The sequence below is a fragment of the Enhydra lutris genome, unplaced genomic scaffold (genome assembly GCF_002288905.1).
Source record: "Enhydra lutris kenyoni isolate GAN:26980312 unplaced genomic scaffold, ASM228890v2 scaffoldscaffold75, whole genome shotgun sequence".
Lineage (NCBI taxonomy): Eukaryota > Metazoa > Chordata > Mammalia > Carnivora > Mustelidae > Enhydra > Enhydra lutris.
This window is the reverse complement of record NW_019154159.1, coordinates 806,066-833,377: the sequence shown is the minus strand read 5'-3', so window position 1 is coordinate 833,377 and position 27,312 is coordinate 806,066. Positions and strand designations below refer to the sequence as shown.

At 59.9% G+C, this 27,312-nt stretch overlaps 1 protein-coding gene across 2 annotated transcripts in view; it reads right to left on the bottom strand.

The window, feature by feature from the left end:
• Positions 1–6,887: 6,887 nt before the first annotated feature.
• LOC111160315 (LLGL2, scribble cell polarity complex component) overlaps positions 6,888–27,312 on the bottom strand; it is a 22,423-nt gene continuing 1,998 nt past the window's right edge. The window contains exons 2-25 of one of the 2 annotated variants that reach the window (XM_022523316.1): positions 19,474–19,571; positions 18,203–18,284; positions 17,809–17,924; positions 17,247–17,405; positions 15,465–15,627; positions 15,188–15,320; positions 14,689–14,743; positions 13,979–14,133; positions 12,525–12,742; positions 12,386–12,453; positions 12,102–12,255; positions 11,908–12,012; positions 11,222–11,514; positions 10,954–11,104; positions 10,494–10,644; positions 9,785–9,901; positions 9,499–9,665; positions 8,798–9,062; positions 8,410–8,563; positions 8,083–8,111; positions 7,803–7,850; positions 7,564–7,606; positions 7,377–7,438; positions 6,888–7,176 (exon numbers count right to left, since the gene is read on the bottom strand). In XM_022523316.1, coding sequence (XP_022379024.1) covers positions 7,169–7,176; positions 7,377–7,438; positions 7,564–7,606; positions 7,803–7,850; positions 8,083–8,111; positions 8,410–8,563; positions 8,798–9,062; positions 9,499–9,665; positions 9,785–9,901; positions 10,494–10,644; positions 10,954–11,104; positions 11,222–11,514; positions 11,908–12,012; positions 12,102–12,255; positions 12,386–12,453; positions 12,525–12,742; positions 13,979–14,133; positions 14,689–14,743; positions 15,188–15,320; positions 15,465–15,627; positions 17,247–17,405; positions 17,809–17,924; positions 18,203–18,284; positions 19,474–19,571 — 2,994 coding nt within the window. In that variant the 3' untranslated portion in view covers positions 6,888–7,168. The remainder of the gene's footprint in view (positions 7,177–7,376; positions 7,439–7,563; positions 7,607–7,802; positions 7,851–8,082; positions 8,112–8,409; positions 8,564–8,797; positions 9,063–9,498; positions 9,666–9,784; positions 9,902–10,493; positions 10,645–10,953; positions 11,105–11,221; positions 11,515–11,907; positions 12,013–12,101; positions 12,256–12,385; positions 12,454–12,524; positions 12,743–13,978; positions 14,134–14,688; positions 14,744–15,187; positions 15,321–15,464; positions 15,628–17,246; positions 17,406–17,808; positions 17,925–18,202; positions 18,285–19,473; positions 19,572–27,312) is intronic. The other variant, XM_022523317.1, reaches the window with a different exon arrangement.

The following is a 27,312-nucleotide window of genomic DNA, read 5'->3' as shown; positions in this document are numbered from 1 at the left end:
GGAAGCTTTGTGCCAGTCGGAGAAGCAAGTCCCAGGCAGGGGCACCTGCTTTTCACCCCTCCCCCGTCTCTTCCAGCCAGACCTTTGGTAAAAAGCACAGTCCTTTCTAAGGGTACAATTTATAAGGGATATGAGGAAGTGTGGGACCCAGACACGACAGATTTGGAACTGGCCCCGCTCACCGCAGCCGAGCCAGGTCCTCCGTGTCTTCCAGGCCTATCCCAAGATTCCTGTTGTCAGCGGCCAGGAAGGGTGGTGCCTCCAGGCCCGGCCCCAGGCTCAGCTCCAGGTCCCTCTCCAGCGCCTCCTCGGTCTCATCCTCTGGCTCCCACCGCTCCCGCGGGGACCTGCGGGGACTCGGGCTTCTCTCCCATGGCAGGCGGGACTCCAAGGTGAGTCGGGGCAGCAGCGCGTCAGTGCCAAGCCCAGGGTCCTCGTGGGGTTCGGAGATCTGAGCCCAGTGGACGGGAGCCTGAGCCCCCAAGGTCTCGGGCTCCGCTTTGCTGCTGGAGGCGCTCTCATCGAGTGGGGGCTCCTGGTGGGGAGCACGGCCGAGGAGAGAGCCTCGGCGGGGCCCAGCTACACTTTCTCCACTCGCCCCGCGCCCATCACTGTCCCCCGAAGCTTCTGCACAAGGCCGAACGTGCCCCTCCCCGGGCGGGGCGTCCGTGGACCCTTCGTCTGAGCTCCGAGTGCTCGACGCCCTCCCAGTCCTGTGGATCCTGGGGAACACGACCGCGAACTTGGGATCCGGAGTCCAGTCCTCATCCTCAGAAGGGTCTTCCGGAGCTGAGCTCTTCCACTGTGGGGAGCTCGAGTCGCCGCTAGGGAGAGCCCTGGACCGTCCCCCCAGTCCCGCTACGCCGGCCAGGCGCAGCACTAGACGCCGCCGCAGTCCCGGCCCGCGGCCCCGCCCCTCGCACGCCCGCGGCCCTGTCCCCCGGCCCTCGCCAGTCGGCCGTCGCAGCCGCAGCCAGCGCAGGAGACCCAGGGCGCGCACTACGCGCCGGAGCCTCTCCGTAGGGCCGGTGCGGCGAGGAGGCGGAGCCGCGGCCTGGGGAGCTGGGCCTGGCGGGGTTTTCGCGCGGAGCCTGCGGAGCGCCACAAGCACGGCCAGCGGCGCTGGGTGTCCGGGCCTGTCTCCCCCGCCCACCCCGGATTCGCTCTCGCCCGCCGCCACCTGCACCTTCCCCACCGCCTTTCCGACCTGGCGGCTCCGAGCCCTAGCGCCCGAGGCCTCGGCTCTTCCAGGCTCGGCGCTTTGCGGCTCAGCCTCCGGCCGCAACTCACTGACCCTTGCGTCCCGGGCCGGCCTGGGGTCCCGAGAAGCCCGCGAGCTCCGGGGGACGCACGTGCGACTGTCCTCGTGGGGGCTGGAGGCCTTGGCTTTTTTGCCCGGCTCAGTCTCTTCGGCCTCAGGGGCTCGGCTCGCCGCTCCCGGGGCTGCCCGTGGGCCCCCTCCAGGCCCGGCCCCTTGCAGGCTCGACTCCGTGCCTGTCCCGGAATCCGCGCTCTCTCCCCAGGGTCCCACCCCTGACGACCCTTCCCGGCTCCGGGGCTCGGCGCTGTCCCCGCCGTCGCTGCTCCGACCGTCGCTGCTGGGGCGCTTGCCGGGTTCCAGCGCTGGCTCTGACCCAGTCTGGGGGTCTCCAGAGCACGTGTCCGTTTCCTCCGGCTTCGGCCACGGCCCCGGGGCCCCACCGCTCTGGCTGTCGCTTTCCTGGGCCTCGCGGGCTTCGCTGTCCAGGCAAGAGCTGCTCCCATCTCCACCCGAGGAGGGGTCCACATCGAGGCTCCGGGTCTCTCGGCAGCCGTGCCAAGCCAGGGCTCTCCGCCTCTTTCCTCTCTTCCTGCGGCGGCAGAGCTCCCGTGTCCTCCCTTCTCCGGGGATAGTCTTTTTCTCCAGGCGCCAACCAGGGCTGTCCCGGTGCGGAGACCAGGGTCCCCGATGCCACGTGCTGCCTGGTCTCCCCTGGGGCTCCGGTGGCGGCCCAGCCCCTGGCCCTTTGCAGCTGCCGGTCCCCTCTGCGGCGGACTTCCGGCGGCCACCAGGGGTCCCGTGGCTTACCGAAGTGGCGGGCTCCAAGACTGGTCTGGCCTTGTGGGCCTTAAGGCGACCCTGCCGGCCTTCCCGACAGGGCGCGCCCTCTGCGCTGGCCGACCCGGACTCCTCTTCCCCGGAGACCTGCTTCTCGGGTCCGCCCTGGCGCTGGGGCTCTTTGCCCTTGCTCCCGCCCATGGCGGGTTCAGTGAAGAGGGGCTTCCAGGCGTCTCTGTCCCCTCCCGGGAGATCTGGCAGCCCCTGGAACGCTGAGCCCTTAGCAGCACCCACACCGGTTCCGCTCTGGCATGGCCTACAGTCGCAGTCAACCCCCCCTCCCCGGGGGCTCCAGCCTTCCCCATGAGCATTAATAATGCAGGTGGCTGCGGGTCCTGACCCCCTAAGCCAACAAAGGAAGGCAGGCGGCCCAGGAAAGAGGAGACGCTTCAGCATCGGACAAAGGCCAGGGACAGGGCAACCAACCATTCAGCCTGGGAGTCGCTGCCACCCAGGCCAGCCTGGCACCCTGCCAAACTGAGGACCCGCATGCTTTGCTCCTGTCTCACTGCTTGCCCAGGAGGGGTGCAGGCGGTGAGCCTTCCTTCAAAGAACCCATCTGGGGGCGCCTGGGTGGCTCAGTGGGTTAAGGCTCTGCCTTCAGCTCAAGTCATGATCTCAGGGTCCTGGGATGGAGCCCTGCATCAAAGGGTCCCTGCTCGCCAGGAGGCAGCCCCCCCCCTCCACCTACTTGTGATCTCTCTCTCTGTCAAATAAGTAAATAAAATCTTAAAAAAAAAAAAAAAAGGAAGAACCGATCTGGACCATCATCCTGGGGGCTTGGAGGGGCACCCAGTCCTTCCTTAGCTCTCTTGGACTCAGTACCAATAAACAGCTACCATTTCAGGGCTGATATGCCAGGCAGCATTCTAAACACACCCTACGGACTCGTTTATTTCCTGAAAGCACGCTAAGAGGCGGGTGCCCTAAGGATTCCCATTTTACGGCTGATACGACTGAAGCACACAGCTGAGTGTCACAGGGAGGGTCAGAAATGAGATGCCAGCCCAGGCAGTCTGGCTCCAAGGCCCCCTTGAGCATAGGTGTGAGCGACCGCCACCAGCAGCAAACCAGACTTTCTCTGGTTCGTTGCAATGTATCCAGCAGGCTCTTGGGCAGGCAGAGAGCTCTGTGCCCCTCTCCAGTCTCTCGCCTTCTTGGTGCCCTCTTCCCCTCCGGGTTGATCCAGGCCAGGGCTGTAGCTCACTCAACCGTGTGGGGGTGGCAAGCCTCAGGTCCCTCCCCAAGCAGGCTTTCATTCAAATCTCCCCAAACCCTAGGAAAGGGATATGATCTCCTCCTACAGATGGGGAATCAGCTCAGTGGATAAGTGACTTGAGGACACACAGCCCGTAAGTGAGGAATTGGGCAGCAAAACCAGCTCCCTGGACCCTAGGTACCTGCTATTCTGCTCCATCTAGCTTCTGCTGGGAACCGGTTTTGGAACCAGCCAGCCTTGGTTCCCCCAGCCCACCTCCTGACTGTGTGACCTCCAGCAGCCTCCCAGGAACCCGACAAAGGACAGCAGGGGGAGAGGAGATCTCCTCCCTGCCTCTCCACCAAGCCTAGCTCTTTCCACCAAGCCCAGCCCTCGCCTCTGGCTCCTACCTTCCCCACCCATTCCTTCACCTGCTTTGCCCCCCCCACCAACCGCCGCACCTGTTCTGCTCCTCCCTCCCTCCTGGTCCTATGAGCAGCCACGGTAACTTTCACCTCCTTTGCTTGGGTGTTAAGGTGCTGTGCGATTTTACAGACTCTCATTTAATTCCTACCACCCTCTGAGGGAGGCCCTATTATTATGCCCTGTTTTATAGATGAGTAAACTAAAGCACAAGGGTGATGTCATCTACCCAAGGTCACACAGTGGGTCACGGGCAAAACCAGGGTCAGTGTCAGGTGTGCTCCAAGTCTAAGTGAGCACTAAGTTTCCTACCTGTCAATGCTGAAGACCCTCAGATCTGAGTCTCCAGACCAGGTGTCCAGCTGCCTGTGGAAGGTTGGCAAGGGTCTTGGAGTCGGGGTGTGACCCCTGCCACGCTCTCACCTCCACCTGCCAGAGGTTCTGTCAACCCAACCGCTTGGAATCTCCACCGGCCGCTACCACCACCCTCCCTGGATGGAGGCTGCAGGGACGGCCAACCCCTCTCTCTGTGCCAGCCCAGCTTCCACTAATCCACTTTCTGGGAGGGTCTAGGGGGCTCAGTTATTAAGTGTCTGCCTTGGGCTCAGGTCATGATCCCAGTGTTCTGGGATCGAGCCCTATGTCGGGCTCCCTGCTCAGCGGGAAGCCTGCTTCTCCCTCTCCCACTCCCCCTGCTTGTGTTTCCTCTCTCGCTGTCAAATAAATAAAATTTTATTTTATTTTTTTTTAATTTATTTATTTGAGAGAGAGAGAGAGAGAGATCACAAGTAGGCAGGGAGGCAGGCAGAGAGAGAGGGGGAAGCAGGCTCCCTGCTGAGCAGAGAGCCCGATGCGGGGCTCGATCCCAGGACCCTGAGATCATGACCTGGGCCGAAGGCAGAGGCTTAAGCCACTGAGCCACCCAGGTGCCCCCAAATAAATAAAATTTTAAAAAAGTAATAATAATCCCCTTTATAGACTGTGCCAAACCTTTCAGCTTGTGCATGCCTATCTGTACAAATTGCTGATCTCCCACTCCCAATTAGGTTTTTCTAGAACCGAAAGAGGCAAGCCACCAACACTAGCTAATATTTCATAGCAGAGTTCTTAAGGCAAAGATCATTCTCAATGAACATGGATGTAAGTCCGTTTCCAGAGTCTGGGTATTTTCAGATGTGCGTGTGCGGCGGTGGTTGGCTTCTCTTCAGTCTGATTTGCTGGGTTCTTGCTGTGGCCGTGAGACTCTCTGCATCCTGGGGGTGCTTGGTGTTGCCATTTTCTTCTGATTTCTTGGCGCTTGTGTCATTACCGTGGTCTTCAATTCTTGGTTTCTTGGCAGGAAACTTCACGTCACTTGTCCATTTGTGTGTTAATTCAGCTAACAGGATAAAACACGCAGGAAGTCCCTCCAAACGGGTGGTTCGAAAACCACAGTCCCCCAGGCTGTGTGTGTGTGTGTGTTGTGTGTCCAGCCCTCTGGGGTGGGTGGTTCTCCCTCCTTGGCACCCACTTTGTGTGCATTACTCTCTGACCTACAGCCTGAGGACCTGCTGCCAGCCCAAGGTATAAAGAGCTTAGTTTCTTTTATGATACACATCAAGATCCTGGGCATCAAGCCCTAACACATTTGCCCTGACCCTGTCCAGAGGGTCACCCCATCACGACCCCGCGAACCTCATGGACTCTCGTGCACCTCACAGCAGATCCCGAGAAGACAAGGTCATCGTTCCATTCCCCAGAAGAAAGCAGGATGCAGAGGCGGTAGGCAATTTGCCTATCACAGGAGTTCCACTTGCTGGGATTTAAACCCCAGGGGTCTTTGGAAAATAAACATTTCACAAGGGCACTTCCCTGCTTCAAGCCCCTCAGAGTCTCCCCATCAAGTGGGCCGGCTGTCGCAGTCCCCTCCTGTCTGTAGCTTTGTCTTTCCATCTACCCAGCCTCCCTTTCCCACAATTTCTGGGACCAGGGTCTGTGTCCCCCTTCCCTTTGGGAACTGTTCCTCCGCATTCCTTACAGCTTTTGGGGCTCCTACTGCCGTGCCACCCCACTTCTAAGGAGAGTTGGGGGGCTAGAGCAGCCCAAGGACAACCCGGAGACTCTCGAGCTGCCCATGCTTGGCTGGAGGGCAGTGGGGGGGATGCCCCGCCCCCCAGCACATCTGTCCTGGGACCTGGACCTTGGCCCCTCCTCTGCCCTGTGCACTCATCCAGGTCCTTCCAACAGGCCAAGTGGGCTCCTGGGCCACACAGCAGTGCCCCTGCCCTCCCCATGCACCAGGGGGTCCTGGTCTGGCCCTGGCCATGCAGTGCCTTCATTTTCAGCACAATTCCAGCCAACACCCGCCCCCACCCGCCTCCGCCTCCCACAGCAAGCAGGCCGGTTCCGCCAGTGCCCCCGGCCCCTTTACCCTCTGTGCAGAATGGTCCCCCCACCAGCCCACCCCAGTCATGTCCCTAACCCAGCCTGACATCACCTACCCTGGCAGCTCTCTCACAGGCCCCCGACTGTGCATCCTAAGACCTCCTGCCCTTGCCAGGATGGGGAGCCCCCCGGGGCAGGGACCACATGGTCTCGGCTGCCTCTGACCCAGTGTGCCTGGCATACAGTAGGCGCTCAGCAAAGACAGGTAAGTGAAGTAGAATCAAGTAGACCAAACGCCTGGTTTATAAGGACCAGAACAGCAGTCTGATCCAGGCCCCTCATCTAGGGATAAGACCCTTCAGCTCGGGGTATGGCCTCTGACCTCAATAGTGGCTCATGATCCTTCCCTGGAGTCTGGAAGAAGCCGCCGGGTCTGAGATACTGTGTCTTCCCCTTCTGACGGCAAGGAGAGGCCAGTCAAAGGGGACTCCCTCGGCCCCGACCCAGGGAAGCAGCCACGCAGACTCGCAACGGCTACCTCTTGCCGTTCATTCCCACACACGGAGGAGTCAGCGCTCAGGCCCAACCAAGCACACTTGCTCTGACTCAAACGGCTTAAAAAAGGGATTCCCTGGACCACCAGCCTGGTCCAGCAACGGGACCTGGGGGCAAAGGCAAGGGACTGGCTAACAATCATTTCCGTTTACGTTGACAATTTCTCCACAATTAAAAAAATTAGTCATTGGACCAGTCTGGTGAAGAGGTAATAAGGTGTTTATTAAAAACTCTTTTCACCCAGAGGCAATTAAAATTTATAATTTAAAACCCAGCCCACTACAAAAAGGGGAGGGAGTAAAAACTGTGCAACATTGACAAGAGAACCAAGACAGACAAGGCCCAGGAGGGGCAGCCCCACAGCCCTGGGGTCCTGCCTCTCCCGAGGCCAAGAGCAGCAGTGGGCCGGACACTGGGGTCGGCTCCAGCCCCTGGTGCGGCCCAGGGCGCGGTCCTCGCAGGCGGGGCCGGGCCCGGGGAAGAGCCCTCAGTAGTGTGTGTTCGTGGTGTGGCCTGGACCCACGACCTGCTCACTCTGCTGTGGAAGGAAGACAGAGCAATGGCTCAGAGCCTCCTAGGCAGGCCAGCGGCCTCCGTCCCCCACCTGGAGCCCAGAGGTAGAGGTTTTCAGGAACCCTGGGGACCCGTGTGGGTGCCTTCTCCTCTCCCTCCATGTGAGGAGGCGGGCCTTCCCAGCTGCCCCCCAGCCCTGTAGCAGTGTCCAGAGCCACTACCTACCGCCCCCATTGCTGAGACTGTACCCCACGGCCACTCGCTGAGAACGCCAATCGCCATAGCTCCTGCAGGGGCAGAGATAGGACAGTCACCATCCATGGGAACCTTGGGGAGGGCAGACAAGGACCCTCATTCCCAGAGACCTCCTGGCACCACAGGGCCCATCTCACAGGCCCGAGCAGTGACTCACCCTCGGTCTCCCTCCAGTGTGCTCTGGATCTCCTTCAGGACCCCTGCAGGATGGGGGGGACAGAGGCGTGGTGACGCCAGCAGAGACTGGGCCAGACACAAATGTTTCTCCCCCGTTCTACTGGTGGGTGTTGGACGGGTCTGCCCCCTCAGGGTAATGGCCCTCACTTCTACCCTGGCCTTCCATGCTTCCCTTGGGACATTCCTCACAGCAGCCCACCAACTCCTGCCCCAACTCACTCTCGTCATTGAGCAGAGCATGTTCCATCACTCGGCCGGGCCTTCTCTCTGAAAGGCAGAGGCAAGTCAGGCAAGCCCTGGGGCCTCTCTGCCCTAGCTCCCTTGGAGCGGGAGCGCCAGAGCCCAGAGCTCAGGAACGGAAGGGATGCTGTTTCCACCCAGCCTGCACACCCCCTGCAGACCTGGGGTTCCCCTCCATCCTCTTCGGTCTGGGTCTGGGCCTGAGTATTACAATGCCTCTGTCCCCCCACACCCCTGGTCACAGGGAAGCCCGTCTTACCCTCTCCGTCACTCTGGCTCCCTGAGTTCCTGTGGGGAGAGAGATGGTGAGGATGGAGGGGGGTTGGCGAGGGGGGGACTAGGCTCCTCATTCCGGCTCAGAAAGCCCCGATCCCATGAAGAATGAGGTCAGCTGACCAGGCCCACCCTGAGCCAGGGCGGTGAACCAAGCCTTGCCGGGGATGGCAATCTGCATGGGAGGGAGGCGCCTTTGACGGGGTGTGGGGGGTGCTGGGGAGCCAGAGCTAGGAGGGTGGGGGGTGGGCTTAGCTCACTAGGGAGGGGATCTCTGGCCAGCCGCCAGCCTGAGACCACCTGTCCTGCTGACCTGGCTCGGTCCAAGGCCTTCTCTGGGCCTGATCCGTTGCGGGGGCGGCTGTGGCTCTTGGTCTCTGCTGAATCCACCAGACACCGGGGCTCAACCAGCCACTTGGTGGAGAGAGAGAAGCGCTCGAACTCTGAGGGTGAGATCAGGTAGAAGCCTGCGGGCGGGGGGGAAGGAGGAGAGGCCAGGCAGGTAAGGCCGGCGCCCCCCGTTCCTGGGCCTGGCAGCTGCCAAGGGGACACCCCCGCCCCCCAACCCCGCAGGAGGTACGAGGGGCTGGGGCCTCCCTCGAAGTCCTCGGCTGAGGTACCTCCGGCCTGGCTGCCCAGTGGGACCCCCACACCACATACACCCCCCAGCAGAGGATCCCCCCCGCGCGCCCTGGGCCCACCTTGGCCGTATTTGGTGAAGACACAAGAGGCGATGCCGCTGACGTCCTCGCGCCGGATGCAGCTGTACCGCACCTGCGGCTTGAGCAGGGGTAGCGAGACCACCTGCACGTCGCCCAGGTTGGTGAGCACGGCCAGGTGGTGCTCCCCGTAGTCCTCGGCCCGGCAGCTGCCGAAGTGGGCCGCGCTGACCCGCCGCACCCGCGAGCCCTCCAGGGCGGTCAGCTTCAGCTTCAGCTTGGCACTCACCTTGGGCAGCGTGAACACCTGGGGGCAAGGGCACGGCTCGCAGCCCGGCCCGCAGCCCGGCCCAACCACGGCCCCCCGCACGCCGTCCAGCCACGCGAGGATTTCTGGCTTTCCTGCCCGGTGCGGCTGCACGGCCCGGCTCCCAGGCAGACGGCCCCCCACCCTTCCCAGCGAAGTCAGCCCCCTCTCTGGGCGCCCCCTGGCGCTCAGTGCTGCAGACCATGGACTCGGACCGCAAGGAGGCCGGGCCTCCTTATTTCCATGTCTGTGCTCGCTGTCCCTCCCACAGACACAGGTCCTGCTTCAGTGTCCCTCACGCTGACCCTGGAGCCCTCTTCTTCTGTGCCTCGGTGGCCTTGCACACGTCCACTGCAGGAACCACAACCAGCCCGTCCTCTGAGCTCCCGAGACGCCCCCAGGATTCCCAGGGGGCCCGCCTGTACCCGAGCAGCACCTTGAACTGCTCCTCTGACACCACGAGCAGCTGGTGGCCTCCCTGCATGTCCGGGCTCTTCGACAAGTCATGAGCCACCTCCAGGGGCTCGGGAAGGGGCACGCTGTGTCCGTCCAGCACCAGGATGCCCACCACGGGTGCTCGGTGCATCAGCTGGATCTCCTTGGCTACAGGGCAAGAGGCAAGTGGTGGGTGAGGGTTGGGCACAGGGCAAGGCTAGAGGTGCCGCCCCACCCCAAACCTAGGCAGAGGAGCACCCTCTGCTCTCCCTCTGCCCAGCACTCACCCTGCTCTGCCCGCACAGGCTCATCCATTCTCCGCTCAGCGGGGGGCACACGCAGGGCGAAGGCGTAGACGGTACCCCCATTGGTGCCGGCCCACAGCGAGGGGCAGTGGCGGGAGCCTGCCAAGAGGCAAAGGTTTGTACCTAACCCACGGTTCTGCGGGTCTGGTGGAGCCCGGTGACCTGGGCTTACGTCCTGGCCTTGCCTCTCACTACCTGTGTGACTCCAAGGTCAAGTTGGCAAACTCTGGAAGCCTCAGTTTCCTCCCCTGTAAAATGGAATGGCTGTGGTCCCTGCCTACCCCCTGGGGTGTAGAAAGGCCAAGCTGGGAAGGCTGACAAACAGGGGCCCCATGAACAGATCATCTTGAATCCAGGATAGCTTGACCCTCAAGACCCTCGTCCCTGCCCCACCATCCCTGCCCTGGTAGGAGGCCAAAGGGGAGTTTCTGCAGAGCCCACTGGACCCCAGCAGGCATGTGGCAGGGGAAACGTGACATGTCCCAGGTCACACTCCGAGAGCGTGGCAGAGCCCGAGTACGAAGCCAGTACAATCTGCCTTGGAGACACAGGCAGGGGGTCCCGTCTCCCCGTGCTCCCAAGTGGAAGCCCCTCTTAGGGTTCTCCCAGCCAGGGTGGGCAGGAGCCTCCAACATGCCCTTGGGCCAAGGCCGTGCTCTCCTGGACTCCCCACCTCAGGCTGGCCACTCACTGTCCCTCAGGTAGGTGTCAGCGAAGTAGAGGGTCCGGACGAATCCCGTGAAGGAATCCTCCGCCGAGCGGGCCTCGATCCTGCGCTGCACCGGAGCCAGCTCCATGCTCTGCACCCCCGCGCGCTCGGGCCTGGCCGCCCCCTCCTGTCCCTGCAGCGGGTGGGGCCGGGCCTGAGCGGGGGCTCCAGCCTCCCCGTTCTGGGGACACGGGATTGCTCACCACCAACCCATCACACCACCACCCGTCTGGTGTCTCCTGAGGGCCTGGCTCTTTACGCTTGGGGAAGGTGAGGCACAGACATGCAGTGTGACGTAGCCAAGGCCACAGGGCTGGTGGGCAGGGCGGCAGGGCAGGAACCTACTCAGCGTGGCCACACCGAGTGGGGGAGACGGGGCTAGTGTGGACCCGCTGCGGGCTGCTCAGAGCTCTCCCGGGCTCGTGGCCGGTCTTGGCCTCACCTCTCCAGAGGGACCAGCTGGCCGCCGCTTCCGGCTGGACACCCGACTCCGACGTATCCGGCGGAAGGACTGGCGCAGGGACTTCTTCAGGGACTTCACACGGGACAGTGGGCCCTCCAAAGCTAGCTGGTCACTGGGGTGCAGCGTGCATCTGGGGGCCGGGGGGGGGGGACGACACATCCGGTCACCCGCGCTGCCAGGGCCCAGGGGTAAGAGCCCAGTGACAACCCTAACTCCAGGCCCCAGACGCCCCAGGGAGGCTGCTCACTTGACAAAGACCTGCCGCCGCTGCTGGTGGTCAAAGAGGCCAAAACCATGGCTCGTGCCGAAGGCCACAAGCCGCCACTCGGAGTGCAAGGCCAAGGAGGTGACCACAGCCGGGGGCTGGCACTGCACCAGCACAAAGGGTTGGAAGCCGGGCTCGAAACGCACGGGCCCTGGGCGGGCGCACAGGCGCTCATGCCCCTTCCAGCGGTAGCCCTCCTGGTCCTGCAGCAGGTCGGCCTCCACCTGCACCACACTGTGCTCTGCCTCCTCGTCGTTCAGCTCCAGCACCAGCACCTGTGGGGGGAGGGCAGGTGGGCTGAGCAACTTCCGGTGCCAAGGAACCCTGGGACCGCAGGGACCCTGAAGGTGGAGAATGAAGGACCCGGAACCCACAGCCAGTCCCGGGGCCCGAGGACAGCCAGAAGGCCTCTGTCCAACCCTTGGCCCTGAATCCTGGCTTCTGGAGGAGAGTCGGTCATCCCACAGGCCTGTCTCTATGGGGACGAGGCAATCCCTCCCCACTGGGAGAAGCCCCAAGCCACAGGGACAGATGACAATCTCGGTGATACCATCCATGGGCGCTCAGGAGACTGGCTCCTGTCCTTGCCGCCCTCTAACCCCTGGACACTGCCCAAAGTCACCTGCCCACTCCTCCTAGCTGCCCCACCCCCACCCCAGCCTTCTCACCTGCCCCGCCGTGCCGGCCACAGCCAGGTAGCCGCTGTATTTGCAGAGGAAGATCTTCTGGATGCCCAGCCTGGGATCATCACTGTAGGGGTCGAAGGAGCCCACCTGACGATGGAGGGGAGGGCCGCAGGTGACTGAAAGTACCAGACCCAGTCCGTCCTTGCCCTCCCTGGTTTCCAGGCTCCTGGCTTCACCTTGCGGAGTGGGGGCCACTCCTCCTCGCCCTGGACATTGAGGCTGTCGCTGGCGTCTGTGTCGGTGAGGAACACCCGGACCGTGCTCAGCTTGTAGAGCAGTCGTAAGCACACGCCGGAGGCGTCCCAGAACCGCACCGTGCCGTCCTCGTGCCTGTGGGCGGAGTCCACCTGCCAGTCACAGGGGAGGCGGGGCCCGGGGGGCTGCTAGGACTGGCCCGCACCCCGCTCTGCTCCCACCCCGCGCAGTCTACTTGGCAGGAAGATGCCATGACGTTGCCTACCCCGTGAGCAGCAGGTCCCTCTGGGGAGGGGCTGGGGCCAGACTGGTGCCACCATCAATGGGCCACTCCTGAAGAAGGAGACCAGAAGTCCGTGGGCGAACTTGACCCGAGGCAGGGCCGGGGCTCGTGTCGGACCTACCATGGTGGAGAAGTGCGTGTGCTGCTGGCTGCCCACGGCAACGATGCGCTCCCACAGCTTCAGGGGGATGTTGGAGACGTGGTGGGAGCAGGTGATGGCAGAGCAGTGCAGGGAGGCCAGGTAGGGAGGCTGCACGGGGGGCCAACCAGCCGCCTGCAGGTCAATCACCACCAGCTCCTCCTCGGCCAGAACCACCAGGGCACAGGGGTCGTCAAAGGCTAGGGGACAGGTGGGGACAGAGGTGGTAGTGTCAGGAGCCGCGGGAGCCTCGGGAGCCTCGGGAAGCAGTTTCCCCCGCCCAGCCCTGCAGAATCTGAAGCTCTAGGGTTATACTCAGAGAACGTGCATTTTTAAAACAAGCTCCAGATCCAACAGAGTACAGACAGAATGACACCCCATGACCGACCAAGCGGGACTCATCGCAGGTGCACGAGGCGACCTCAATGTGTGAACATCAATGAACGGAAGCCACCACGCACAGGCTAAAGGGACACAGGATCGTATCGGTATATGCAGGGAAAGCATCCGACAGCCCTAACACCGGTTTATGATAAGCTCTCACTAAGCCAGGAGGAGGAGAACTTGTCAACTTGGTGGAGATCACCTACAATGAAGCTACAGCTCGCGTAACTTGATGGTAAGAAACGGGAAGCTTTCCCACTAAGATCAAGAATAAGGCAGAGGGCCCCTCTCTCTCGGCTTCTCCACAAGCCCTAGCCGATGCAATAAGGCAAGATAAGGAAATAGAAGGTATACAGCTTATAAAGGAAAAAATAACGTTGTCTTTATTCACATATGACGGGATCAACTCTGTAGAAAACCCAAAAGAATGGACCCTACTCCTAGCATCCCCCATCAGGTGTGTGGAGGGAAGGGGCTGGGAAGGAGGAAAAGCAGGTTCGAGTCTCCCTCCAAATGGGCCAGTGTGTCCTGAGCAGGCCCAACCCCTTACCTGGAGGCCTTGGCCTCATCAGGCCAGACTCATGTGGAGGGGAGGCGCACCCTGACCCGCCTCCTCTCCAGATTTTCACATCAGCCCTTTCCAGTCTTGCCTGTCACCAGTTCATGAGACTGACACAGGGCTCTGCTATCTTGGCTTCTGCTGTCTTGTCCACCCCACGAAAGGGAGGACTTCACGAGTCCAAGCCAGGACCTCCTTGCCTCTCAGCTGGATGCTATTCAACCCAATAGGCCAGATCTGCCCTCTTCAGGCTAAGTCCCATCAGAGCCAGGCGAGGGCAAAAAGAGCTCAGGGTGGGTGCGAGGTGTGGCCAGCAAGGACGAAGCCACAGGCTGGCAGTGTGTGTGTGTGTTTGTGTGTGTGTGGTAAAGGCCCCAAGAGGGGTGCAGTAGGGGTGAGGGACTCAGGCAGCGGCGGGCTTGAGAATAGATGGGCCACATCCCTGCACCTCCCGGAGACCAGCCCTCCACACCCATCCCCGACGCCAGCCTACCCGCCGCAGGGTCCGCCTCAGTGAGGACAGTGAAGTCAATAACGCGGGAGGTGAAGTCGAAGGCAGTCTGCTGGCCATCGTGGATCACCGAGATGCAGTGGCGGTCTCCGTAGCTGGCCCGAGGCATGCCGCCCTGGAAGATGGTGAAGGGCAACCTGGCCGGCACAGAAGAACCACAGGCTGGGACTCCCAACACGAGCTCAGAGAGCCCCCGGCTGAACTAGCAGCTTGGACTGTCCTGGGACCGAAGGGGCAGGACCGGGAGGGAGGCCAGTCTCGAGGTCAGCACTCACTCAAGGTCCCCGTGAGGGATGGGGTGGACCCCCATGACTTCCTGATCACAATAACCCAGGAGAACATGGGCGTGAAGTGTGGCTCCCGAGCCTCTGCTTCAGGCAGGGCCCCCCACCCGCTCCCGCGGCTGCTTGTGTGTGGGATCTCCCTGTATGTCTCTGCCTGAAAAAACAGGTCTCCTGCTACAACAGAGCTTGGACCCTGCTAATCTGAATCATCTCTCTGGGAGGGTGGAGGGAAAGGTCAAGAATGTTTGCTCAGGAATTAGCCATGAGAAGTAATGAATGGCCTGCTCTCCCTCTGCTGCCATGCGGGACCCTAAGGCAGTCCCTAGATGCTGCCTGCCACCAGCAGAGGCCAGAGCAGCCCCCAAGGAAGCCTGCAGACCGGGACAAGGACAGAGCATGGATACCTACCCCTGCTTGGTTGTCAGCCAGAAGATTTTGGTAATGGCTTTGCAAGGAAAAGGACCTACAAGAAAAGGAACCAGCTTGCAGAAACTCTTTATAGAGTCTCATACTGACCTTTTTTTTTTTTTTTTTTTTAAAAAGTAGGTCCCACACTGAAGCCCAACATGGGACCTGAACTTACGACCCTGAGACCAAGACCTGGGCTGTCCGCTCCAGGGTCCGTAGGGCACAAACACTTCATGCCCACACCCGCACAGCAGACCTGTGCTCAGAAGTCCCTCCCTGAGCCATCCCCCGACAGAGCCACGAACAGCAGCGGAGAACCCACCGCATGGCTCTGGACAAAGCCTTCACTTCTTGGGGCCCCAGCTTTGCTGCTAGGAGGGGAGCGCCTGCACCCCAAACTCGGAAGGACAGACCGGGAGCAGAAGACACGGCTTTGCCAGCGGATGGGGGTCCCGGTGACAGGTCAGGGCTTGCCCCACGAGGCGGGCGGAGTACTGACCGTAAGGCGTGCAGCTGCGCAGAGGCTCTGGCTGTGGGGTATCCCCGGAAACGGGCCACTGGCAGTAGCTGCCATCGGAGTGGCAGCTGACAATCACGTGGCCGTCCCGCTGCCAGCAGACATTCTCCAGTTGCTGCAGGGGAGGAGAGGGAGAGGGCGCAGGCCGGGATCAGGGTGCTGCTGCCGACACCGGCACCCTCAGGCCTCAGCACAGGGCGTTCTGGGAGGGCGGCACGGCCCCTGCACCCCCCCCCCCCCCACCGCCCGCATGGCCTACCTGGCTGCTGAGGAAATGGCAGAGCACGCGGCTGGCCCGCAGGTCCCAGACGACAACGAGGCCCCGGCTGTAGCCGATGAGGACCCGGTCGGGGTCACGGGGGTGCTCCTGCAGAGCTTCCACCATCTCAAACACCCGCCGCTGGCGGGCCTCTTCGGGCAGCCTGGTGGACGGAAGCGCGGTGAGGCCATGGTGTTGCTGCCGCCGGCGGCCGGGACCAACCCCAGGGCACGGGTGCCCACCACGTGGATGCGGCAGTGCAGCAGGATCGCGAGGCCACACCGCTGAGCGGGGAGCCGAGCACAGGACAGGACAGTGAGGACAGAAACTTAAGGATGCAAACCCGTGGGGAGGGGTTACAAGGAAGGAGAAGGCAGTGACCTCCAGGGAGGGAGGGGCTCAGGACTGGGACACGTGTGTGGGGGCTCCAGGGAGCTGGTGGCAAAGCCTAGTGCATTTCTGTGTAGAGGTGGTGTTTCATAATAAGAAAAGTTTTTAAAACCCACTAAACAAAACTCTCTACATGAGTGGGACTGGCCTTGAGCTTTGACCCCCTCCTTCTTCTCTGGGCCTGGAATGCTGATGTGAGGTCCGGAGCTGCTGCAGCCAACAGAGGATGCGAGGTGGCAGGCACAGGATCCAGAGCCAACACCTCAGACCAGAGAAGGCTAGGCAAACAGCCTGGACCCCCAGGGCGTTTCTAGGAGCCCAAGCAAGCCAAACCCCTTTTCATTTAGACCAAGGATTCAGACTGGCAGTAGGGGGTTCCCAGGGCACTCAGACTGGGGGAGGCCCCCAGTCAGACTCCTACCAGCAGAGTGAGGTGGGCATGGGCATGGCCACCTGAGGAGCAGCGCCTCCCGCAGGCCTGCCCACAGACTAGGTGGCCAGGCTGAGAAGCTGCCATGCCCGCTGACCTGCAGACGGCTCTGCTCTGACCACCGCCTGGCTGGCCTGACTCTACCCTGCTGGGCGGAAACACACAGGTGTGTGCTTGGAGAGACCCAGCCCCAAGCAGGAAGCCTCCCACCCCAGCCTGGACAAAGGGCCCTTTGGAGCGAGTTGGAAGCCTAAAGCCTGCACTGGAAGGAACGGGGTCCCACCGGCTCAAACCTGAAGCAGCTTCCCCTCGGAGGACCCTGGCCTCCTCTCCATCTCGTGAAACTGCAGAACATTCCACCATGGCTAACCCTTCATCTCTTCCTCCTTTGGGCCCCAGCCCCCGCTCTTCACACCCAGACCTGCTCTGACACCCTCTCTGTTGCAGACATCATCAGCACGGGACAAAGCCTCTGGGATCATCTGAAGAAGCCTACAGGGTCATGGCTGTCCAGGATTAGGCCACGGGGCCTGCATGCAAATGAAAGCAGCAGACTCCAAAGCCTACGCCTCCCCAGAAGTTGCCCCTCCTGACACAGTGAGGTTTGGGCCCCATCTGCCCCGGCGAGGCGCCCCCGGGGTTTTGAAATTCACGGCAGCAGCGTGAAGAACACCAGACTAAGAACTGGTGCAGGTGCAACAACCGTGAGGAGCCTCGTTTCCTTCACCTCTAAATGAAATGACAAATTATCCCCCAGACCTTTGGAAAGCGCTGTGACGCTGACACATGATGGAGTCAGAGTCTCCACTTAGGGGCCAGGTGGGGAGCTGAGAGTCTCTCCTCCATCCCTATAGGCTTCCCAGGAGAGAAATTAGAGGCCTGAGACATTACTGGCACAGAAGGGAGAAGGCCCTGGCTGGCCGGAGCGGACGGCTTCCTAGTGGCAGGCGTCGGAGACTCACCGCTGGAGCACGGCGTCTGAGCTGATGGTCTGGTCCTCCAGCGTGCGGAAGGCCGGCAGCTGTACCACGAACACGTTCCCGCTCTCAGTGCCCAGATAGAGGAGCTCGCGGGAGGAGTGTGGCAGGACCACAGTGATCTGTGTGGCACTGGGGGCAGCCCTGAGGACGGAACGGCCGCCAGTGAGCCGGCTGCTACCCTGGCAGGGGAGGCCCCAGCACAGGCCATGCCTAGGGAAAGCAGGCCTGTGAGGTCCTTTAATGGTTGTCTCGGGCCAAGATAAATATACTGATTACTTTCTCCCAAGAAGACAGATGGTGGAGGGCTTGGGCTGGGAGGCAGAACGCCCCTTCCAGAGCCTCCTGTGTAGACACTGTGTGGGGATGGAGGGAGCCAGGCTGCAGCCCCACCCGCGCCAACAGAACACCCACAGGAGGGGCTGCCTCGGCTCAAACCACTGCTGGGCCCACCCAGAGCGCCACAGGACCTTCAAAGGGAGATCCCACCCTGGAGCTGGGCGGGCAGGTCAGGCTGGAAGGGAGGGGACGGGCACCGAGTCCTTACCCCGGGGGACCACGCAGCGTGAAACTCCCATCTTCCTGCAGCTCTGACACGCCTCCTTTGACCTTCAGGCTCCACAGGTGTAGACTGTTGTCATCCAGCAGGGTGACCAGCTGGCACTAGGGAGGGGATGGCACAGGAACCCGGAGCGCGCCGTCTCATTCACTATGGAGGGGCCAGCATTCACCGCGGCCTCTCGCCCACCCCGTGCCGGTTGATTCAGAGAGCCCAGAACCAAAAGACCCCTGGCAACTCTTTGGGTGGTCCATGAACCCGAAGCTGGGGAAAGGGGAGCGGTTCCCAGCCCTCCTAGCAGACCCAAACCCAGGGCCACCAAATGCCCCTGTACACCCCTACCAGGTGACGTGTGAGGAAGGGGGCGTGGAGGTCCCCTCACCTGGCCAGGTAGGAAGTGGATCTGTACCACAGCGTTGGTCTCCCGATGCAGCCCCATGAACTCCACCCCTGGGGCGCCATAGCTACGGGCAGTGGGCTCAGGAAAGCTCCAGAACGCAGGATACCACCCACTCCCGCTCAAGGGCCAGGACCTCTGGGCCCGCGTGGCAAGAATATAAATATTTCAGCGACACAGACAGCCTCACCCCCACCCCCCGCAAGATGGAGCCTGGGGTGGGGGGGTGGAGGCAGCAGGGGCCCTGGCCTGAGGGGGATGTGGCCCGTGGTGATGTGACACCAAGGGGCCAGCTCCAATCAGGGGAAGCTTTTCCAGCCAGGCGGGGACACACCTTACCCTGGCAAGGGCTGCACCGCTAGCTACAGCTCCCCTGCCCCCACCACCTGAGCCGCAAAAGACCCATCAGCTACCACAAGGTGGCACCTGAGACAGGGCACCCCCTCCCCCCAGGGCCCGCCCCCAGCAGCTTTGGCCATGAGTTCCTGCTCCAGGGACTGGTGACCAGGATATGGCTGGGGCCCAGCAATGATTAACCAGCTGAGAGAGAGTTCCACACCACCTACAGCCTAGGCCAGCCCACTGGGGGCAGCTCCCACTCCCGCCTCCCCTGCTCGACCTGATGCAGAAGAACAGGGGGAGTCACAGCTTCCCCCAAGGAGGGTCCGGCTGCGCTCTCCATGGTGGTCCCCCACCTCCCAATTCTCCCAGGTGCCACCCTGGCTCACTCTAGGGGCTCGGGTGGGATGTCAGGTTTGGGGAGCTCTCGGACTCATAGTCCAGGCCAGCCAGAGGACCCAAGCAGTGAGTGGTCCTCCATCCTGGAACTATGGGCTTGCTTCTGAAATGCTCCAGAACCAATGCTTTGGATGGAGGATGACCCTATTGGACCATGTCCAGCCTCAGGCCAGAGAAGGACTGTCCGTGCCAACCACAAGTCCATTCTCTCTGGTGTGCCTGTGCAGACACAGAGGGCGTGCATGGTGGGGCAGAATCTGGAAACCTTAGCATTGCTCCTCTCCCCCAAGGCCACCCTGGGATCAGTGTGCTAACTGGGAGAAAGGGAAAAACAAAACAAACCAAAACAACCTTCCTCCATTTACTGCATCCAGGGCTGACTCCCAAGAGGGTATGTGGACCATCCCAGGAACAGGCGGGCTCATTACAACTTGCTTTAGTTTGAATCCCACCAATGCCAGGGCCCCTGCCCCTTCCAGGGTCCCGCCAGCTGGGAGCTGGGGCAACAGAAAGGATACAGTTTGACGGCTCCGGAGCGGGTGCCAATGGCCAGGATGCGCAGAGACTGGCTATAGCCGAGGGCGCTGGGCTGGTGTGGGAAGCCGTGCTCCACCGTCTGTAATGAGAACCAGCTCGGCACGGACCTGCAGACAAGTCCCCTTCACCCGTGCGGCTGGAGAGCCGGCGCGGGACAGGAGAGCTGCCGCACAGAACCCCCCAGCAGGTAGGAGCACGAAGTCAGTCATGTTTGGGTTCCTACCCAGACACCTGAGTGCAGAGACAATCCCGGACCTATTTCTGATCCAGTCCTTGGCCTGTCCCGGCCATCCCCGGGACACTCTCCCCTGACACCACACTGGCCACTTGATGCTCGCCAGGAACTCGGACCTGGTTCCTCCACTGCCCACACTGTGAGTGACCAACCCAGTCTTCCTGCGGGGGTGTGGGGGCGAGGGTAGCCCTGGGGACTGGCACAGTGGAGGACCAAACAGCTCAGTTAGCCTAGCTGTGCCGCAGCTCTGGGCCAGTCCCTGTGGGCGGACAGGACCCACAGCAGCCTTTCCTGGCCCTCGGCCGTCCGAGGCTCCTCCAGCTCTGAACGCCGGTACCTTTGCGACCGTCCATTCTCCACTACCCTTCCAGAGAAGCTTCTAGAGTTCTGTTGCAGACACACACTTTTGCTCATTTCTTACTACAGAACACACATTGCAGACAACTTGGAACATAGAAAGGAGTTTGAAAAATAATCACCCGTGCTCCCACGACTGGAAGTGACCGTTGCTAGCATCTTGGTGTCTGTGAGTCTTTCTTGTGTTGTGACCATACACTGGTGTGTCTACACTTAACACAGAGAGCGGACTGGGGTCGTGCCCTGCAGCTGTGTGCCTACGCACAGAGCTATGGAGCCCATCTGCCCGCGTGCAGCCAGCCCGAGTCATCCAAAGCACCCAAGTGAGTTTCGAATGGCTGTGGAGGGACACCTGGCGGGGGGGGGGGGGCAGTCTTTTACACGTCTGACTTTTTTTTTTTTTTTTTTTTAAGATTTTATTTATTTATTTGACAGAGAGAGATCACAAGTAGAGAGGCAGGCAGAGAGAGAGGGGGAAGCAGGCTCCCTGCCGAGCAGAGAGAACCCGATGCAGGGCTTGATCCCAGGACCCTGAGACCATGACCTGAGCCGAAGGCAGAGGCTTTAACCCACTGAGCCACCCAGGTGCCCCTACACGTCTGACTCTTAATGTTGGCTCGAGTCTCAATCTCAAGATCGCCCTGTGTGGGGCTCTGCACCCAGCCGGTGGTCTGCTTGGGATTCTCTCTCCCTCCTTCTCCCTTTGCCCCACCCCCAACCCCCTGCACAAGTTCTCAATCTCCCTCTCAAATAAATCAATCTTTAAAAAAACAAAACAAAACAAAAAAAAACAGAAAACAAAAAACAGACAGCTAAGGAATGTTCCCTATGTCCAGGCGTCCAAACCCACCAGGCTTTTGTTGGTGAGCACTTCCTATTTCTATAGGGCTCACCACCGCCAGCTGCATTGATGACCTTCCTCGGACCCCTCCTATCTTTGCCTACAACTCACTATTTTCTTAGGTAGGTGTCCCAGGAGTGGAATTACAGGCTTAAAAAGTATGGATGTATATACGACAGACTTGAACTGATAAACCATCTTCGGGAAGGTTTGTTGTTGTTCTCACTCAGCGCTCCCTGCCCCCTGCCTCCCACTCCAGGGGATACGGAACCTGTAGAGCTAGATCAGAGCACGGCAAAGGATGCCAGCCAGATGCTTTACTTTTTTTTTTTTTTTTTTAAAGCAACGGAGGCTCGGGGTGCCTGGGTGGCTCAGTCATTAAGCGTCTGCCTTTCAGTGGGTTAAAGCTTCTGCCTGCGGCTCAGGTCATGATCCCAGGGTCCTGGGATCGAGTCCCACATCGGGCTCTCTGCTCAGCAGGGAGCCTGCTTCCCTTCCTCTCTCTCTGCCTGCTTGTGATCTCTGTCAAATAAATAAATAAAATCTTTAAAAAAAAAAAAAAAAGAAAGAAAGAAAGAAAGAAAAAAGCGTCTGCCTTTGGTTCAGGTCATGATCCCAGGGTCCTGGGATCGAGCCCCAAATCGGGCTCTCTGCTCAGCAGGAAGCCTGCTTCTCCCTCTCCCACTCCCCCTGCTTGTGTTCCCTCTCTCGCTGTGTCTCTCTTGGTCAAATAATAAATAAAAAGCTTTAAAAGCAAAAACAAAAAAGCAATGGAGGCTCTGCCCTGCAGAAAGAAGGTTGCACCAGTGAGGCGGCTCTCCTTAGGCCCAGGGCTCCCCTCTGGGCTTCCCCTGGCTGTCCCATCAGGTCCAAAGGAGCACAAAGAGAGAAGTCCTGCTGACAGTGGGCACAACAGTTTAGCAAACCCAACTGCTGGCTGCTGGCCTGTCCCATCCAGTCCAGTGGCTCATGGAAGGAGGCCCCAAGGTGGGGTCAGCTGAGGAGGAGAGCTCCAGAGACAGCTAATCTGGGGACACACAGGTGTAGCAGCCCCCCCTTCCCTGGCTCTTTGCCAGGAACTAGTCTACCCTACAAATGGCTATACCTAGACGGGACAGACCGGAGTGGAGGAGTGACCCAGCAGGAGCCCCCCTGGCCAGCCCAGGTCCCCGTTCAGCTATGTAAAAAATGCAGTGCCTGGAAAAGCCTTGGGGAGATAGCACAGTGTCTGGAATGTAAACATTTCCCAGGAAAAGGAGGGCAGGGCACGTGATGGTGTGTGTGGGGACCAGCTCCTCCAGGGCCCCCGGGTAGGCCTCGGCCGGCCTCAGGTTGCTGGAGCCTCGGCCAAGTCATCAGCCAGGGCCCAAGAAAAGGTTCCTGGGATGATGGCATTTTTCTCTCACCCCAGTTAGGAGCAGAGTGGAGTGAAAAGCCTCTGGAATTTGGAGGAGTCTGGGGAAAATGTCCTGCAGGAAGGAGCCCTGTGCCCAGGAGGAGACACATGCCTTGGGCCACCCAGTGCGGCAGCCGTGAGCTGTGTAGAGATACTGAGCACCTGCGGTGTGGCCACCAAGGAATGGAAATTTTAATTTAATTTTAATTAACTTAACTTTAAGAATGGCTGCCCAGTTCAGTTGCTGGAAAACTTTCCAGGTATGCTGCTGGATCCCAAAGGCACAGGGGCTGGAGTCAGGCAGACCACACTGTGACTCTCCCTTTTCAGCTGCACACCTTCCAGCTCTAACTACAGATTATGTAGCTCCACAGAAAAGTCTGTGTCTGAATTGAAATATACTGTAAATGTAAAAGAACACTTAGCATTTCAAAGATTCTGTATTAAGGCGGGGCGGGGGGGGGCACCCGGGGGCTTAGATGGTTAAGTAGCTTCAGCTCTGGTCATGATCTCCAGGTCCTAGGATTGAGCCCGGCATGGGGATCCCATCTCATGGGAGCTTCTCCTCCTCTCTCTGCCTCTCCCCCTGTCTGTGCTCTCTCTCAAATGAATAAATAAAATCTTTTTTTTTTTTTTAAGATTTTATTTGAGAGAGAGAGAGAGAGAGAAAACGAACACGCACGAGGAGGGGGAGCGGCAGGCAGAGGGAGAAGCAGGCTCCTGCCAAGCAAGGAGGCTGATGTGGGGCTTGATCTCTGGACCCTGGGATCATGACCTGAGCCAAAGGCAGACGTTTTAACCCACTGAGCCACCCAGGCACCCTGAATAAATAAAATCTTAAAAAACAAAACAAACATACAAAACACCTAGAAAAACCCTCATTAATTTCTAATGACTACGTGTGGAAACAGTAATATTTTGGATACATTAGATTAAACAAAGATATAATATCAAAGTTAACGTCACCCACCTAAAAAACGTAATGAAGCTGCTAGAATATTTTACATTATATACGTGGCTAGTAGTATAGTCTTTTTGGACTAAGGCACTGCCCTAGACAATTCTGCCTCAGGACAAAGTCAAACCAAAGAGAACCAGCCTGCGGCTTTGTTCTTCAGTCAGGCTCTCGGGCCACACACTGTCTGCCAACCCCCTGGCGGGAAGTTCTCCGAACATCGCGCCCCAGTCACTCCCCTTACAGGCTGGCCTCTTTTGCGGGCTCTGGAGGAGACAAAAGCTGGGCCCATCCTTCAATCTCTGGCACTTACTCCTTATTTCCTTCAGGGTCCTGGGGACACTGCCACCACCCCTGACTCTCACCTCCACCTTCTTTCCCACAGGCTGGTTTAGAAAGAACAGGGACTGAGTCAGGCCCACTAGGCTCTGAATTCCCCTCTCTGCCACTTAAAATGCCTTGGCACTTGGGGGAGTTCCTCTGCCTCTCTGAGCCTCATTTCCATCTGATCAGGGGGCGGATACCAATGACTGCACTGGACCAGAGGCAGAGGCTTGAAAGCAAACCTCTAGACCATGGTCAGGCTCAGCGGGAAGGCTCAGCTCACCCCCCTGGAGAGCACAGGCCTTGCCCCACACAGCTTGCCTGCCTTCTAAAGGTCTCCATCATTCCCTTGTACCCTCCAGGCATCTTCGCCAGGGGACCATGGCTCCTTCAAGAACAAAAGGAGGGGAGGAAATGCCATGCGGCCCTTACCTGGTCAGGGACCAAGAGAGTGGGTTCAAATGTAGTTAGTGTGGTGACAGGGGATCCCCCAGGTCTGGGGAGGTTGGGGAGGAGAGGCAGACATGCAAATAAAGCCCGCGAATCCCGAAGTGAGGCAGTTACGATCCAATAGGAGGCCTGAAACCTGCCTACAGACTGAGGGAAGAGGTGTGTTACAAGAGGACTGGGGATTATGTTGGGAATGGGGAAGGAAGGGATTTGGGTTCAGGAAGAGGACAGAGGTCAACGAGGGAGGAGCTAGAAACCCAGAGCAGCGTGGAGAAGCAGGAAGGTTCTACAGGGCACCTCTGGCCTGTGCTCCAGCGGTAGCTGTCCTCCCAGCCTCAGATGTCCTCCCCTTCCTTGGCTGTCCCATCCCTCAACTTCTAACAGCCTTTAAAGACTCAGCCCCCTCACTGGACATGGGGCCTAAGAAGTGGGATCAGTCCCAGGGGCTCCCTCCTGTGGGACTTCCAAGGCATCCGCAGTCCCAGATCATCCCTCCACCAGGATAGGGAGTGGGGCAGGGGCTCGGCAAGGAGAGCAGAGCTCTCTCCAGCTCAGAGGGAGGGAGGTTGGTTGCCAATGCCTGACCCCCCCCTCCCCTTCCTCCTGAGCTCAGCATCCAGCCTACCTGGCCCTGCCCCAGCCCTGCTACCTGGCTCAGGTGACCTCTGCCAAGGGAGGAGAGAACAACAAACTCTTTTGACAGGAACTGGGAAAGGAGCGATTTGCAGGAGCTGCCAGGCTGCAACATTAGCCTGGTGCGGGAAAGAAAGCCCTGTCTGTCTCGCGCTGGCTCCCAGACCCCACTGCAGGTTCTCGGAAGGGAGACAGTGGGGGCCCTTCAGCTTGCCCTTAGTGGGGGAGGATGCCGGCCACGAGCCAGGGCTGAGGAGTCCCTGGCCCTTGTTGGGGGGCTGGAAGGAGGGCTGCCTGGGGCTGCAAGGGGCACGCCCAGCTGCTGGGCTGGGTGGCACTGCCCTGTACTGGGTGTGGTCAGCTCAGATTCCCGGTGGTGGCAGCAACCTGGCCCTCCCTGTGTGGCTGTCACCTGACACCAGGGGACCAGCCACAAAAAAGCCAAGACAAAGCAACCCGGTCCTGGACAGGGGCAGCCAGTCAGGAACACACTGTTTGTTCGGCAGGGGGCGGGGGGCTGGGGGTGAGAGGAGCGAGGGCAGGCCAGGCAGGAAGGGCCCAGAGCCTTTATCAGCTGGCTGGTTTTACCAGGGGAGGGAGTGGCCGCCAGGGATTTCCAAGGAAGGAGTTTTACTGTGGCACGAGTTTCTGTCCCCTTGAAATCACTCCCTCTCCACTGAGATGTCCAGTGGGCTCCACAGTCCCCGCATCTAGGTCCCAGTGGCTCAGGAGACTCCCTCACAGGCAAGGAAACTGAGGTTAGGGAGGAGACATCGCCACCCTCAGAGCGCAGCTGGTGGGGAAATGGGACCGGCACCACCACCCCCCATATGCTCTGGCTGCTTGAGCCCTGATGGCCTCAGTTTTCTCACCCACAGAATGGGAATGCCACCTGGCTGTGAGGTGCCACGAGGACGAGGTGAGGCACCAACTGTGTGCCAGGTGCCATTCGAAGCGATTTAACTTTGCTTATGAGCACACCGACCTGGACGCAGAGACCAGGCACCCGCTTCACAGATAAGGAAACTGCGGAGCGGAGAGGCTCCGTAACGTGTCTGCAGTCACGCAGTGGACAAGCGGCACAGCTGGCACCTGGCCCCAGGCCACGTGGCTCCTCCTCACGGCGCTACTTGGACCCCTTGTCTGTTTGGCGGAGGGTTCAGGGAATCAATCCGTCTACAGACACGGCTCCTTCCCGGGGACCACCGGTCCAGTCTGGACACAGCTTTACCAACTGTGGGCGCCTTCAGCCGGCTGACCTTCACCTGCGCGCAATAACACCTGCACGGACAGGCCGCCTGAGGCTCACAGCGCCAGCTCTGCATATCCCGCTGTCTGCAAAGACCAAGGGTTCCAAGGCTCCCCAAACTCAAACCTGAGGCCAGATAATGCCCACAGAGCTGTGCTCTGAATCAGCTTTTCAACTTAGATCCTAACCCACGTAATCCTCACACCACCTCTCTGGAGTAGCTCCTGTATCATCTTTTTTCCCCCTGAAGATTTTATTTAGCAGAGAGAGAGAGAGAAAGACCAAGAGAGAGCACACAAGCAGGGGGAGTGGCAGGCATAGGGAGAGGGAGGCTCGCCAGCGAGCAGGGAGCTCCATGTGGGACTCGATCCTAGGACCCTGGGATCATGACTCAGGCTGAGGGCAGACGCTTCACCGACTGAGCCACCCAGGCGTCCCTGCTTCTGTCATCTTGTGGAGACAGGCGACTTGCCAAGGTCACCCAGCTGGTGAACCTCGGCAGTCAGGTCTGGGGTTGGCACTACTAACCAACGCCTGGGTCGAACTCCCTCTCTATCAACGGAGATCATCACTGTTGCTCTTCTGTCCAAATCAAGCGCACCACCTTCCTTTTCACCCGCTCCTCAGCCTCCCAGGGCTTCTCCCTCTCCAGGGCTTGGCACCAGGACGTGCCCAGGACAGAGCCCCCCCCAAGTCATGCCAGACACCCACCTCCCTTCCCTACCCTCCTTACTCCTACATCCCTACCTAACACAAGGCCTCATGCCCTAAATAGTTCTCTAATCCAGTGGTCCTCGGCCAGGGGCCACTGGGCAGCATCTGGAGACATTTCTGGTTGTACGTCTTAGGGACCCAGGGTCAGGGATGTCACTAAACGTCCTCTCCACGTGGCCAGCCCCAAATGTCAGCAGTGAGAAGGTTGAGAAACCCTGTTCTCTAAATGCCCTCCCTGCGTCTCACCGTCTGGGCCTCATCCAGTCACTGCAATGCTCCCCTTAAAAATAATTAAATGGGGGCACCTGGGTGGCTTAAGCATCTGCCTTCAGGCTCAGGTCATGATCCCAGGGTCCTGGGATGGAGTCCCAGGCTCCCCGCTGTCCCTCTCGCACTACCCCTGCTGTGTTCCCTCTCTCACTGTCTCTCTCTCTCTCTCTGTCAAATAAATAAATAAATAAATAAAATCTTTTTAAAAAGACCAATTAAAAGAAAAAAAGAAAGAAACTTATCTTCCAAACTGTGAATGGGATCACGCACTCCCCTGCTCAAAACCCACCACAGCTATGGGTGTCAGTGAGGCCCCAGACTTCCAGGTTCCAGGCTCCTTCAATCTGACACAAGGAAGCCGGGGGGGGGGGGGGGGGGGGGGGGGGGGGGGGGGGG